Raw genomic sequence first — 14,417 nt, forward strand, 5'->3', positions numbered from 1 at the left:
ATCAGTACATTTTTACAGTTTATTTCTAAAACAACTTATGTTGTATTAATCTTTGTCTTACTTTAACCCACTTATTTACTTGCTGTTTATTATTCCACTGTCTTTTTTCAATATGTTATTTTCTCACATTTTGCTTTGTCTGCAAAAGGCTTATCATTAGCACACTTTCATTTATGTTCATAGAACTTTGACCCACTGCAGAAGCAGCTCTTATTGGTCAAGGCTTGGACTGAGCCCTCACTCTGGAGTCTTCTGGAGCCAATCAGATTAGGGTTAGATAGAATATACCCAGTGATCTGTGTCAATCACTCTAAGATCTGTCAACTGTAAGGTGAGTTGCTTTTTGTCCCTTTGCAAGCTTCCAAAAATTTGGATTCCATATAACAATTGTCAGAGATGATTGATTTTACCAAAGTATATATTAGGTCTTTGTGAGAGTGTACTTATTCTTTTGTCTTCCATTCCAGAAATTAAGATGAATAGGGTGTGGGCCATGTTCAGCTCCTATCCATACATTACCAATGTGGTGGGCTATACAACCCTGTTTGCCACTGCAGACCTGATTCAGCAAAGCATGCTGGGAAACACACATGGCCAAAGCACCCAGCTCTGTGGGGAAATTTCTGAAGAGGAGGCATCAGTCACATCCAGAGAGGAAAGAGCTGTGGTTCACCTCAAAAACTCTGAATGGAGCAAGCATTCAGCAGAACAAAAGGATTCATTAGTAATGGTGACAAATTTCCCAGTGCACAGTGTTGAATGGAGCCAGACTTTTCGTGTAGCATTGGTGGGGTTGTGTTTTCATTCCAACTTCAACTACCACTGGCTACGTGCATTAGAGAAGAGGTTTCCTGGGGGAGGGGCCAAAATAATATTTGTGAAAGTGGTTCTGGATCAGCTAGTTGCTGCTCCTGTAACAATAAGTGCCTTCTACATAGGTGAGTAAGGAAGTGTTTGTACAACACACATACTCCAACAACACCTCGTGATGTTAAAATGGTGTATTGAAGAGTTGATAAAATTAATTTTCCTTTTATTAATTTGCTTCCCCCCCTCCAAAAAAAGTGTCTGATGTGCTGTTTAGACTACTGACTAAAAGAATAAATAAATACAAAACTCATAAATATACAGCCTTTTTATTGTTTGGTATAAAATCTTTACATTTTCTCAAGGGTTAAGCACCTTAGAAGGGCAAGAGGACCCCTTGGAAGACTGGAAACATAAATTCTGGACTTCCTACAAGGTAAGTTTATTATCTCATGGAGAACTCAACAGCAAATCTTTCTCTATCCTGTACCCTTTCATTCCTTTAGTTAAAGAAATGTATTTGCTTTTTTAAGAGCCAGTTCTTTTTATTAGTCAAAATGTAACATGACTATGGTAATGGTTGTAGTCCACTGATCCTTGTAGCAATGATATACAGACCCTTTCCAAAAAATTAGAATATCATGGAAAAGTTGTTTAATTTCCATAATTCCATTCAAAAAGTTAAACTTTCATAGATTATAGATTCAGGGCCCACAATTTAAACGATTTCAAGTATTTATTTGTTTATTTTTACATAATTTGGGCTTCCAGCTCATAAAACCCACAAAAACAGGAATTCAGAAAATTAGAATACTGTGAACAAATCACCATTTACTTCTCAGTTTTTGCAGAAAAAAAAGAAAGAAATTAGGATCACATCAAATCAATCAAAATATGGTACTTTCAAAACAATATGCCAATCTTCAATACTTGGTTGGGAATCCCTTTGCCTTAATCACTGCCTCGATGCGACATGGCATTGAGGCAATCAGCCTGTGGCATTGCCTGGGAGTTATGGAAGCCCAGATTTCCTTGATGCTTGCTGTCAGCTCTTCTTTGTTGTTGGGTCTGGTGCCCCTCATTTTCCTCTTGAGAATACCCCATAGATTCTCAATGGGGTTTAGGTCCGGCGAGTTGGCTGGCCAGTCAAGCACTGTGATGGCATGGGCATCAAACCAGGTTTTGTGCTTCTAGCGGTATGGGAAGGGGCCAGGTCCTGCTGGAAGATGAAATCTGCATCTCCATACAGATCCTCAGCAGAAGGAATCATGAAGTCCTCTAAAACATTCTGGTAGACTGTTGCGGTGACCTTGGATTTAAGAAAGCAGAGTTTACCAACACCTGCACCGGACATTGCACCCCAAATCATGACTGACTGTGGATATTTCACACTGGACCTCAAGCAGCTTGGGTTCTGTTCCTCACCCGTCTTCCTCCAAACCCTTGGACCTTGATTCCCGAATGAAAGGCACACTTTACTTTCATCGGAAAAGAGGACCTTGGACCACTGGCCAACAGTCCAGTCCTTCTTCTCCTTGGCCCAGTTGAGATGCTTCCTACGTTGGCTCAGGTTCAGAAGTGGCTTGACCTGAGGAACCCGACAGTTGTAGCCCATCTCCCGGATGCGTCTGAATATGGTGGTTTTTGAAGCTGTGACTCCCGCCTCATTCCACTCTTTCTGGATCTCTGCCAGATTCTTGAATCTTCTCTGTTTGATAATCCGCTGAAGCCCACGGTCATCTCTTTTGCTGGTGCATCTTCTCCTGCCACATTTTGCCCTTCCACTAGACTTTCCATTGATATGCTTGGACACAGCAGTCTGTGAACAGCCAGCCTCCTTAGCTATGAACTTTTGTGGCTTACCCATCCTATGGAAGGTATCAATGATGGTCTTCTGGCCAGTTGTCAAGTCTACAGTCTTCCCTATATTGAACCGAACTGAGACAATTGAACCAAACTGAAGCAATTTAATGACACCTGGGGAAACCTGTGCAGGTGCTTTGAGTTTAGTAGATGATTAGTGTGTGACACTCAATTTAAAACATTCATGCCCTGCAAAATTTGGGCTGATTTGTTCACAGTATTCTAATTTTTTGAATTGCTGTTTTCGTGGGTTTTATGAGCTGGAAGCCCAAATTATGTAAAAATAAACAAATAAATACTTGAAATAATTTAAATTGTGGGCCCTGAATCTATAATCTATGAAAGTTTAACTTTTTGAATGGAATTATGGAAATTAAACAACTTTTCCATGATATTCTAATTTTTTGGAAAGGGTCTGTATCAGTAGTCTATTTCAAATGGAGTTTAATTAATTAACCAATGTAATCATTTTATTTATACCATGGTAGTAAATGCTTGATTATAATGTTAGAAAATATTGATACATTTTCTATAAAAGCATTTCTCAGATAGTAGTTCTGGCTACAAGGTTTATACTTGTGTAAGGCCATTCGGCCATGGGAAGCCTAATGGATAGAGAAGCAGCTTTGAGACCAAAAGGTCACTGGTTCAATTCCCAGCAGAAGTGGCTGAAGTGCCCTTGAGCAAGGCACTTAACCTTCAGGCTGCTCCCCAGGCTGCTCTGGGAACATTTTATGTCACTCTGGATAAGATTACGTGGCATTTAGTAGATGCTCTTATCCAGAGCGACATACAACGAGTGCAGGCACACGAAGTACTGAACTTCTAGACAAGAAAGTTCTAGTGCCAACTGAACAAGTGACAGCAATACCTAGTGTAATTTGATGTAGATTAGATTAGATTAGATTAGATTAGATTAGATTAGATTAGATTAGATTAGATTAGATAAAACTTTATTGATCCCTTTGGGAGGGTTCCCTCAGGGAAATTAAGATTCCAGCAGCACCATTACAGATAAACAGAGAAAAGAAAGAGAGAAGACTTCTAGATAAATTAAAATAAATTAAGTATTTACATATACAAATATAAAAGAATAAGATATGGGGAAGAGAGGAAGGGGGAGGGGGAAAGGGGGAGAAAATGGGGTTAGGGTAAGTGTGTGGGGGGGGGGGAGCAGGAAAGCTATTGCACTTTATATTGCACATTATATTGCACATTGTCCGGTATTGCTTATTGTTAGGCTAGGCTACTGCTCCTTCCCATCCTCTGTCCTCCTGTTACCCCTCCTCCACCCCAGAGAGGAGTTGTACAGTCTGATGGCGTGAGGGACAAAGGAGTTTTTGAGTCTGTTCGTCCTGCACTTGGGAAGGAGCATTCTGTCACTGAACAGGCTCCTCTGGTTGCTGATGACGGTGTGCAGAGGGTGACTGGCATCGTCCATGATGTTCAATAGTTTGTCCATAGACCTCTTCTCTGCCACCAATACTCAAACAGCCAAGGAAACAAACCAACCATATAAAGTACAACTAAATAAAGAACTCAAAACAGCTAACCCCAGGTTTGCCCGTACACAGCCTGGGTTGGTCAAGACTGAAACACAGTTCACAGTGGGCAGGGAAGAAGGGGAGAGGTGCAGCCTGAAGAGGTGAGTCTTCAATCTGCGCTTGAAGGTGGTCAGAGAGTTAGCAGTTCTGACCTCAATGTCATTCCACCAACGGGGAACCAGGACAGACAGCAGTCTTGAGCGGGCTGGGCAGGAGCGGAGAGGAGGAGGGGCCTGTAATGTAATGTTTACTTTGCATAATAAGTTATCAATTCTATAGTAACAACTAACACAGGAACTCTCCACATAAATGGATTTTTTAAAATGTGTAATTTCTTGATATGATGAAGTAACTTTGGAAGGCGTCCCTGATATCAGTGCTTGGTGATAGTCAGAGGTAAAGTCTTCTTCATCTTTTGGCTGCTCCCAATTAGGGGTCGCCACAGCAGATCTTTCATCTCCATTGCTCCCTGTCTTCCACATCCTTCTCTACCACACCTTCCACTTTCATGTCTTCTCTCACCACATCCATGTATCTCCTCTTTGGCCTTCCTCATTTTTGTGTGCCTGGCAGCTCCATCCTCAGCATTCTCCTTCCAACATGCTCTGCATCTCTTCTCAGGGTGTGCCCATACCATCTCAGTCTCATCTCTCTTAGTTTAATACCCAAGCTCTCCACATGTGCTGTCCCTCTGATGTGCTTGTTCCTTATCCTGTCCAACCTTGTCACTCCCATCGCAAACCTTAACATCCTCAACTCCGCCACCTCCAACTTTGCCTCCTGTATCTTCGTTAAGGGTATGGTCTCCAATCCATACATCACAGCTGGTCTCACTACTGTCTTATACATCTTACCTTTCACTTTTGCTGGGACTTTTCTATCACAAATGACTCCCAAAATCCTTCTCCAACTTCACCCTGCCTGCGCTTTCTTTCTCACCTCACTATCATAGCCCCCAGTTTCCTGCACAGTTGACCCCAGGTACTTGAATTCACCAACTTTCTTTACGTCTACTCCTTGCATCTTCACTATACACTCTCATCCCCGTTCTCATTGATGCACGTGTATTCTGTTTTGCAACGGCTCATCTTCATTCCTCTTCGTTCCAATGCATACCTCCATCTCTCCAAATCCAGCTCAACCTCCTGTCTACTTTCACCATATATCACAATATCATGTTCCATCGTGACTCTTGCCTCATTTCGTCCGTCAAGCTATCCATCACTATGCCAAACAAGAAAGGATTCAAAGCAGATCTTTGATGAAGTCCTACCTTCACCTTGAACCATTCAGTCGTTCCAACTGCACACCTCACTGCTGTTTCACTGTTCTCATACATGTCTTGCACCACTCTAATATACTTCTCATTCACTCCACACTTTATCATGCAATACTATAACTCATCTCTCGGCACTCTATCGTATGCCTTCTCCAGGTCTACAAACACACAATGTAGCTTTCTCTGGCCTTCCCTGTACTTCTCCATTAACATTCTTAAAGCAAAAATTGCATCCGATGTGCTCTTCCTTGGCATAAACCCTTACTGCTGTTCACAGATTGCTACCTCTCTTCTCAATCTCGCCTCTAATACCCTTTCCCATAACTTCATGGTGTGGCTCATCAATTTTATTCCTCTGTAATTACTACAGCTCTGTGCATCTCCCTTATTCTTGTATATTGGGACTAGCACACTCTCCATTCATTTGCATTTTCTCATTCTCTAGAATCTTATTAAACAATCTCGTTAGGAACTCCACAGCCATCTCACCCAAACATCTCCAAGCCTCAATTGGGATACCATCTGGTCCGACTGCTTTCCCAGTCTTCATTCTTTTCATGGTTGCCCTCACCTCATCCTTACTAACCAAGTCTACTTCCTGATTTGCTGTCTCCAACGAATCTGACCTTTGTGCTCTTGGATTCTCCTCATTTAATAAATCCTCAAAGTACTCTTTCCACCTTCTTAATACACTCTCTTTTTTTGTCAGCACATCTTTCATCACTCTTACCTGCTGTACATCCCTCACTTCCCTGTTTCTCTGCCTACCTAGTCTGTACAGGTCTTTCTCTCCTTCTTTGGTCTCCAGTCTTTTGTACAACTCCTGGTATGCATCTGCTTTTGCCTTCGCTACCGCTCTTTTTGCCTTCTGTCTCGTCTCTCTCTGTATAACCACCTGCTTTTCTTATCTCTCTGATCGTCCCAATTCTTCTTTGCTAGCCTCTTCTCTTTTATAATTTCCTGCACTTCTTTGTTCCACCACCATGTCTCCTTGTCTTCCTTCCTCCCTCCTGATGACCACCCTAGCACCTTCCTTGCTGCCTCTTTTACTAGTACAGCAGTAGTATTCCAATCTTCTGGCAGACTTCCATTACCACTCAATGCTCATCTCATTTCTTCCCTAAACTCCTTCTGGAGGCGGCACGGTGGTGTAGTGGTTAGCGCTGTCGCCTCACAGCAAGAAGGTCCTGGGTTCGAGCCCCGTGGCCGGCGAGGGCCTTTCTGTGTGGAGTTTGCATGTTCTCCCCGTGTCCGCGTGGGTTTCCTCCGGGTGCTCCGGTTTCCCCCACAGTCCAAAGACATGCAGGTTAGGTTAACTGGTGACTCTAAATTGACCGTAGGTGTGAATGTGAGTGTGAATGGTTGTCTGTGTCTATGTGTCAGCCCTGTGATGACCTGGCGACTTGTCCAGGGTGTACCCCGCCTTTCGCCCGTAGTCAGCTGGGATAGGCTCCAGCTTGCCTGCGACCCTGTAGAAGGATAAAGCGGCTAGAGATAATGAATGAATGAATGAATGAATGAACTCCTTCTGATGTTCAACCTCTTTTAGTTTCCACCACTTAGTTGGCTCCACTATTTCATGCTTCCTCTTTTTCACTTTCAAGCTCATCCTGCACACGACCACTCGATGTTGTCTAGCTACACTCTCCCCTGCCATCACTTTACAGTCTCCAATCTCCTTCAGGTTACCCCTTCTGCAGAGTATGTAGTCCACCTGTGTAGATCTTCCTCCACTCTTAAATGCCACCCTGTGCTGCTCTTTCTTCTCAAAGTATGTATTTATTGCCAAATTCATCCTCTTTGAAAAATCAACCACCATTTGCCCTTCCACATTTCTCTCTCTTACACCATATCTGCCCATCACGTCATTATCTTCTCTGTTTCCCTCACCAACATGTCTGTTGAAATCTGCTTCTATCAGCACGCGCTCCTCCCTCAGTATACTTTCTACCACTTCATCCATCTTTTCCCAGAAAGACTCTTTCTCTTCATTCTCACATCCAACCTGTGGGGCATATGCACACACAACATTGATTACCACTCCTTGAATCTCCAACTTCATGCCTATCACTCTGTCTGACACCCTCTTCACATCAATCACACTGTTGACCAACTCTCCCCTCAAAACAGTACCAACACCATGTCTCTTTCCATTGACTCCATAATAAAACAACTTGTATCCACCTCCAATGTTCTTGGCCTTGATTCCTTACCACCTCGTCTCCTGCACATACAAAATGTCCAACTTCCTTCTTTCCATCATACCTGCTAACTCTCTTGTTCTGCCAGTCAATGTTCCCACATTCAGTGTTTCTACCCTCAATTCTCAGCTCCTTCCCTTCCATCTTTCATGCTCTCTCCTAACACGCCTCCCCCCTCTCTTTTTCCTTCTCCGTTTTGGCACAACAGTAGCATACTTTCCACCGGCACCCTGTTGACCAACAGTACCGGAGGCAGCCGTTGTTAACCTGGGCCCCGACCGATCCGGTATGGTATACTTTTCAATCCGCATGTTAGATTTGGCACAGTTTTACGCCGGATGCCCTTCCTGACGCAACCCTCTCCAGTTTATCCAGGCTTGGGATCGGCACCAAGAGTACGCTTATGCACCCCCAGTGGCTGGATTGATAGTCAGAGGTAAAGCTGAGATTAAAAAGAGAGGCTGGTGAGGGAATGACTGTTTCCAGCTGCTGTAAAGTGTAAGTGACAGCAGGAACGAATTTGTGGACGGTTCATAACATTAAACACAACTATTTAAAAAAACGTATAACGTTTCTTTTAAATTAATTTCATTTTTAATAGTTGGAAAAAATGCTGTTGTATAAGAGGAACAAAACACATTGAGATGAGCTGGGTTTTGGTATAAAAAAAAGCCTCACCATCATCTGTGATTCATAACCTTTTATCTATCTGGTTTTAATTCTGTTTTGGCAGACTGGAGTTGTCTACTGGTCCATAATGCAGGTATGATAACGTCCATCCATCCATCCATCCATCCATCCATCCATCCATCCATCCATTTACCCACTGATCCTCAAAGTTAAACTACAACTGCACATTTTCTGCTGTTTTCTTCTTTACAGGCAGTAAATTTCTCTCTGGTTCCCCCGATAGCACGTACAGTTTTTGTTGGAGGAATCTCACTGGGCTGGACTGTCTTTCTGTGTCATTTTAGACAACGAAAGAATGAATCTCCCTCCAGTTGACCTACATATATAGTATCTGTTAATTATGTACCATGAAATAAAACCTAGTCTGCTGCTGCTGTTCATTTTCTTTCAGTCTAACAAAGAAAGAATGATGTAATGGAGGTTAACCTGTTCATTGGAATGTATGTTACTTAAATATGCTTATGTAAACTTATTTTAGCCCACTGAACTATTTTGCTGTTTTGTTCATTTTGTAAACGGAAAAGTCTATCGGTAAATGACAACAAACTCGAAAGCAGCCGATCAGAAGATGAGTCGTCGATGAACTTCAAAGAAATGACACGCTCACGTGACTATGCGGAAGGTGTGTTCATTGCGTCATAGTGCCCGTGTCAAGAGTTTCTTCAAAGAATTCGATGATTTCCCCGCGGTTGAGTGCTTTTCAGGATGAAAACACACACACACACACACACGGGGAGAACATGCAAACTCCGCACACACACAGAAAGAGAGAGAGAGAGAGAGAGAGATGGATGTGAAAATCCATTGTAGGTACAGACTTCGATGTAAAAAAAAAAGACAGTCATTAAATACAACATAAATAGTACAATTAGATGAATGACTTCCATATTATTCAGCCTATTATGGAACATACTTGATTATTCATTCATTCATTATCTGTAGCCGCTTTATCCTTCTACAGGGTCGCAGGCAAGCTGGAGCCTATCCCAGCTGACTACGGGTGAAGGGCGGGGTACACCCTGGACAAGTCGCCAGGTCATCACAGGGCTGACACATAGACACAGACAACCATTCACACTCACACCTACGGTCAATTTAGAGTCACCAGTTAACCTAACCTGCATGTCTTTGGACTGTGGGGGAAACCGGAGCACCCGGAGGAAACCCACGTGGACGCGGGGAGAACATGCAAACTCCGCACAGAAAGGCCCTCGCCGGCCCCGGGGCTCGAACCCAGGACCTTCTTGCTGTGAGGCGACAGCGCTAACCACTACACCACCGTGCCGCCCCCATACTTGATTAGTCTACTTAAATATTATCTTTGGCATATTTATATTTACCTGAGTGTAACTGAAAATTGAAATGGCACAAAGAAGATTGTTTACACCTAGACACATTGTTTACACCTAGACACAGACAACCATTCACACTCACATTCACACCTACGGTCAATTTAGAGTCACCAGTTAACCTAACCTGCATGTCTTTGGACTGTGGGGGAAACCAGAGCACCCGGAGGAAACCCACGCGGACACGGGGAGAACATACAGTGGTATGCAAAAGTTTGGGCACCCCTGATCAAAATTGCTGTTACTGTGAACAGTTAAGCAAGTTGAAGATGAAATGATCTCCAAAAGGCATAAAGTTAAAGATGACTCATTCCCTTTATATTTGAAGCAAAAACAATTTTTTTTATTTTCATCTTTTACATTTTCAAAATGACAAAAAAAGGAAAAGGGCCCGAAGCAAAAGTTTGGGAGCCCTGCATGGTTAGTACCTAGTAACACCCCCTTTGGCAAGTATCACAGCTTGTAAACACTTTTTGTAGCCAGCTAATAATCTTTCAGTTCTTACCTGGGGGATTTTCACACATTCGTCCTTGCAAAAGACTTACAATTCTACAAGTTTCTTGGGCTGTCTTGCATGCACTGCTCTTTTGAGATCTATCCACAGATTTTCGATGATGTTTAGGTCAGAGGACTGTGAGGACCAGGCCAAAACCTTCAGCTTGTGCCTCTTGAGGTATTCCATTGTAGATTTTGAGGTGTGTTTTGGATCATCGTCTTATTGTAGGACCCATCCTCTTTTTAACGTCAACTTTTTTACAGATGGTGTGATGTTTGCTTCCAGAATTTGCTGGTATTTATTCGAATCCATGCTTCCCTTGACCAATGAAATGTGCCCTGTGCCACTGGCTGCAACACAACCCCAAACCATGATCGATCCACACCCATGCTTCAGAGTTGGAGAGGGGTTCTTTTCCTGGCATTTGGCAACCCTTTTTTCTCCAAACATACCTTTGCACATTGTGGCCAAAAAGTTCTATTTTGATTTCGTCAGCCCACAGGACTTGTTTCCAAAATGCATCAAGTTTGCTTAGATGTTCATTTGCAAACTTCAGACACTGAATTTTGTGGCTAGGATGCAGGAAAGGTTTTCTTCTGATGACTCTCTCATGACGGTCGTATTCGTTCAGGTGTCGCTGCATAGTAGAACAGTGCACCACCACTCCAGGGTCTGCTAAATCTTTCTGAAGGTCTTTTGCAGTCAAACAGGGTTTTTATTTGCCTTTCTAGCAATCCAATGAGCAGTTCTTTCAGAAAGTTTTCTTCATCTTCCAGACCTCACCTTGATCTCCACTGTTTCTGTTAACTGCCATTTCTTAATAACATTACGATCTGAGGAAACAGCTACCTGAAAACACTTTGCTGTGTTCTTATAGCCTTCTCCTGCTTTGTGAGCATCAATTATTTTATTATTCAGAATGCGAGGGAGTTGCTTAGAGGAGCCCATGGCTGTAGATTTTAGGAACAAGTTTGAGGAGTCAGAGGATTTATACAGCTTTGAAATCTGCATCATCTGACCTTTCCTAATGAAGAATTTGAACAAGCCACAGCTCAATAAGCTAATTAAGGTCTGGAACCTTGGTAAAAGTTACCTGAGAACTCAAATGTATTGGGGTGCCCAAACTTTCGCATGGTGTTCCTTTTCTTTTTTCACTCTCCAATTGTACAAGACAAAAATAATACACAAATCTTGCAGAAAATGCTGAAAAGAAATTTGTCGTCTTTACCTTTATGCCTTTTGGTGATCAGTTCATCTTCTGCTCACTTAACTATTAACAGTAACAGACATTTTCAGTAAGGGTGCCCAAACTTTTGCGTGCCACTGTACAAACTCCACATAGAAAGGCTCCCATCAACCGCAGGGCTCGAACCCAGAACTTTCTTGCTGTGAGGTAACAGTGCTAAGCACTACACCACCGTACCATCGTCAGGGTTAATAGTAAACAATTACTGGACAAAAATGAACAAAAATATTGTGATTTGTTAGTGGTGAGCAAGCAATTAATTATTTGCTGTTGTCGAAGGCAGATGCAAATAATTGCTTGCAAGACACCAACAAATCACAACATTTTGTTCAACCTTCTCCAAAAATTGCTCTCTTATCATTCAAATTATTTTTATGCCATTTTGATTTTCTGAGCAAACTGCAAATAACTGTCTATAAATAACGGTCTGCTCATGCACAGTTAGTTCATACTTTTATCAACATGGCTCAGTTTCTTTGTTACCGTTTGACTTGCCGTGCAAACTTTATTATCATCTCATCTCATTATCTCTAGCCGCTTTATCCTTCTACAGGGTCGCAGGCAAGCTGGAGCCTATCCCAGCTGACTACGGGCGAAAGGCGGGGTACACCCTGGACAAGTCGCCAGGTCATCACAGGGCTGACACATAGACACAGACAACCATTCACACTCACATTCACACCTACGGTCAATTTAGAGTCACCAGTTAACCTAACCTGCATGTCTTTGGACTGTGGGGGAAACCGGAGTACCCGGAGGAAACCCACGCGGACACGGGGAGAACATGCAAACTCCACACAGAAAGGCCCTCGCCGGCCCCGGGGCTCGAACCCAGGACCTTCTTGCTGTGAGGCGACAGCGCTAACCACTACACCACCGTGCCGCCACTTTATTATCAGTATTTCAAAAAGTAATTTGGATGATAAAACAATTATTTAACTCAGTTTTCACAAAATATCATGATTTGTTAGTGTCTACCTTCTGCATCGGCAAATAATTAGTTGCTTGCTCGACACTAACCAGCCACGATATTTTGCTTAACCTTGTCCAATAATTGCTTATTGTCTTTACATGCTATTTTATTTCTGATTAATTTATTAGTCAACTATGTAGCAATCAGAGACTGATGTGTTCAGGCAAACAGTGTATCTGACTTAGTTTCAGATAAGAGATAAAAGTCAGTTTTCACACAAAAACATGACATTACTTTTTTTCATCAGTTGATAATATTCACTTTCAGTGCATTTTTACCACTGAGCTCTACATAAAATATTTGGATGGCTCATAGGCTCATCAGAGTGAAACCATCTGGCCGCCATGTTACAATGAAGGGGAGCACTAAAAAGATATCTAAGGAATGTGGGTAAAGGTGAGAAAATAAGAGGAGGCAATGAAAGGGGGCAGGAAATACTTTTCTTGGGGCAGATTTGATCGGATACGACGCTTTCACACACAAAACAAATACACGCGTTGTGAGTGGTAATATGCTGGCCAGATGGCTTCACTTGTCTCTACAGTGGGAAACGGGCTATAAGCTCAATGATTTTTATGTAGAGCTCAGTGATTTTGACACATTTCTTTGGATATTTTCCACCCCTGTATGTTCGTAATGCGTGATTTAGAAAGACAAATATGATGTGTAAATTAATTAAGTAAACCTTAAAACAATCATCTCAAATCAAACTGTCATTATTCGGTCTGCATAAATGAGTCGCTTAACACGCTGTGGATCCAAAAGATCCTGCAGAACCGACATTTTCCCTACTGCCAACTTCTTCTTCTTCTTTTATTGTTTTATGGCAGTTGGCAAACAGCTTTTAGGTGCATTACTGTCACCTTCTGGACTGGAAAGAAAGAAAGCACAACTTTATTCATCACACACTTGTGAAATTCCTCTCTGCATTTAACCCATCTGAAGCAGTGAACACACACATGCACACACACATGAGCAATGAGCACACACACATACCCAGAGTAGTGGGCAGCCATGCTAACAGTTGGGAGTTAGGTGCCTCACTCAAGGGCACCTCAGCCCAAGGCCGTCCCATATTAACCTAACTGCATGTCTTTGGACTGTGGGGGAAACCGGAGCACCCAGAGGAAACCCACGCAGACATAGGGAGAACATGCAAACTCCACACAGAAAGGCCCCCGCCAGCTGCTGGGCTCGAACCCAGAACCTTCTTACTGTGAAGCAACTGTGCTGCCCTTTTTTTTTTTTTTTGGAGCATGAACCAGAATGTTTACTACACTATTGTGCTAAATTCTCCTAATAATTCCTGTATCATTTAAAAACAGCCCTATATCCCACATTATCTGACCTCAACTGCAACGTCTCTCTGATACCTAGTGTCATATGATTCCTCTGAAGTGTCCTTGTAAGTGTCTGTCTCTCTTGTTGATATCTAGGACAATCCAACATCACATGCTCCACCGTTTCCTGTAGTCCACAATGTTCACATCTACCATTAACATGCTTATCCATTATGTTTAATGTACTGTTCAGACCAGTGTGACCAAACCTCATTCTTGATATTATGTCTTCCTCCTTTCTATTTCTATTGCTTCCTCTCATTTCTCCTACTTTCTTTTGAATGCTGTAGTAGTATCGACCCTTATTTTCCTGCCATTTCTTTCTTATTTCTCATCTCATCTCATTATCTCTAGCCGCTTTATCCTGTTCTACAGGGTCGCAGGCAAGCTGGAGCCTATCCCAGCTGACTACGGGCGAAAGGCGGGGTACACCCTGGACAAGTCGCCAGGTCATCACAGGGCTGCACATAGACACAGACAACCATTCACATTCACACCTTTTTTTAGGTGTTAATTTAGAGTCACCAGTTAACCTAACCTGCATGTCTTTGGACTGTGGGGGAAACCGGAGCACCCGGAGGAAACCCACGCAGACACGAGGAGAACATGCAAACTCCGCACAGAAAACG

General features: G+C 42.7%; 1 protein-coding gene across 1 annotated transcript; it reads left to right on the forward strand.

Moving 5' to 3' along the window:
* The first annotated feature begins 304 nt into the window (after positions 1 to 304).
* si:ch211-120k19.1 (uncharacterized protein LOC563199 homolog) lies at positions 305 to 8,699 on the forward strand. The gene is made up of 5 exons (XM_060920587.1): positions 305 to 331; positions 468 to 938; positions 1,173 to 1,243; positions 8,428 to 8,457; positions 8,577 to 8,699. Exons 2-5 carry the CDS (start codon positions 476 to 478, stop codon positions 8,697 to 8,699), a joined length of 687 nt encoding a protein of 228 aa, XP_060776570.1. The 5' UTR covers positions 305 to 331; positions 468 to 475.
* Positions 8,700 to 14,417: the final 5,718 nt, after the last annotated feature.

This window comes from Neoarius graeffei, chromosome 5 (genome assembly GCF_027579695.1).
Source record: "Neoarius graeffei isolate fNeoGra1 chromosome 5, fNeoGra1.pri, whole genome shotgun sequence".
In the NCBI taxonomy this organism is placed as follows: Eukaryota; Metazoa; Chordata; class Actinopteri; order Siluriformes; family Ariidae; genus Neoarius; species Neoarius graeffei.

What these genes read in the sequence shown, in the direction of transcription:
- si:ch211-120k19.1 (XM_060920587.1), top strand. Translation starts at nt 476, where the DNA reads ATGAATAGGGTGTGGGCCATGTTCAGCTCCTATCCATACATTACCAAT. An exon ending in AATAAGTGCCTTCTACATAG is followed by an intron (nt 939 to 1,172) that starts GTGAGTAAGGAA and finishes CATTTTCTCAAG; the next exon opens with GGTTAAGCACCTTAGAAGGG. An exon ending in AATTCTGGACTTCCTACAAG is followed by an intron (nt 1,244 to 8,427) that starts GTAAGTTTATTA and finishes CTGTTTTGGCAG; the next exon opens with ACTGGAGTTGTCTACTGGTC.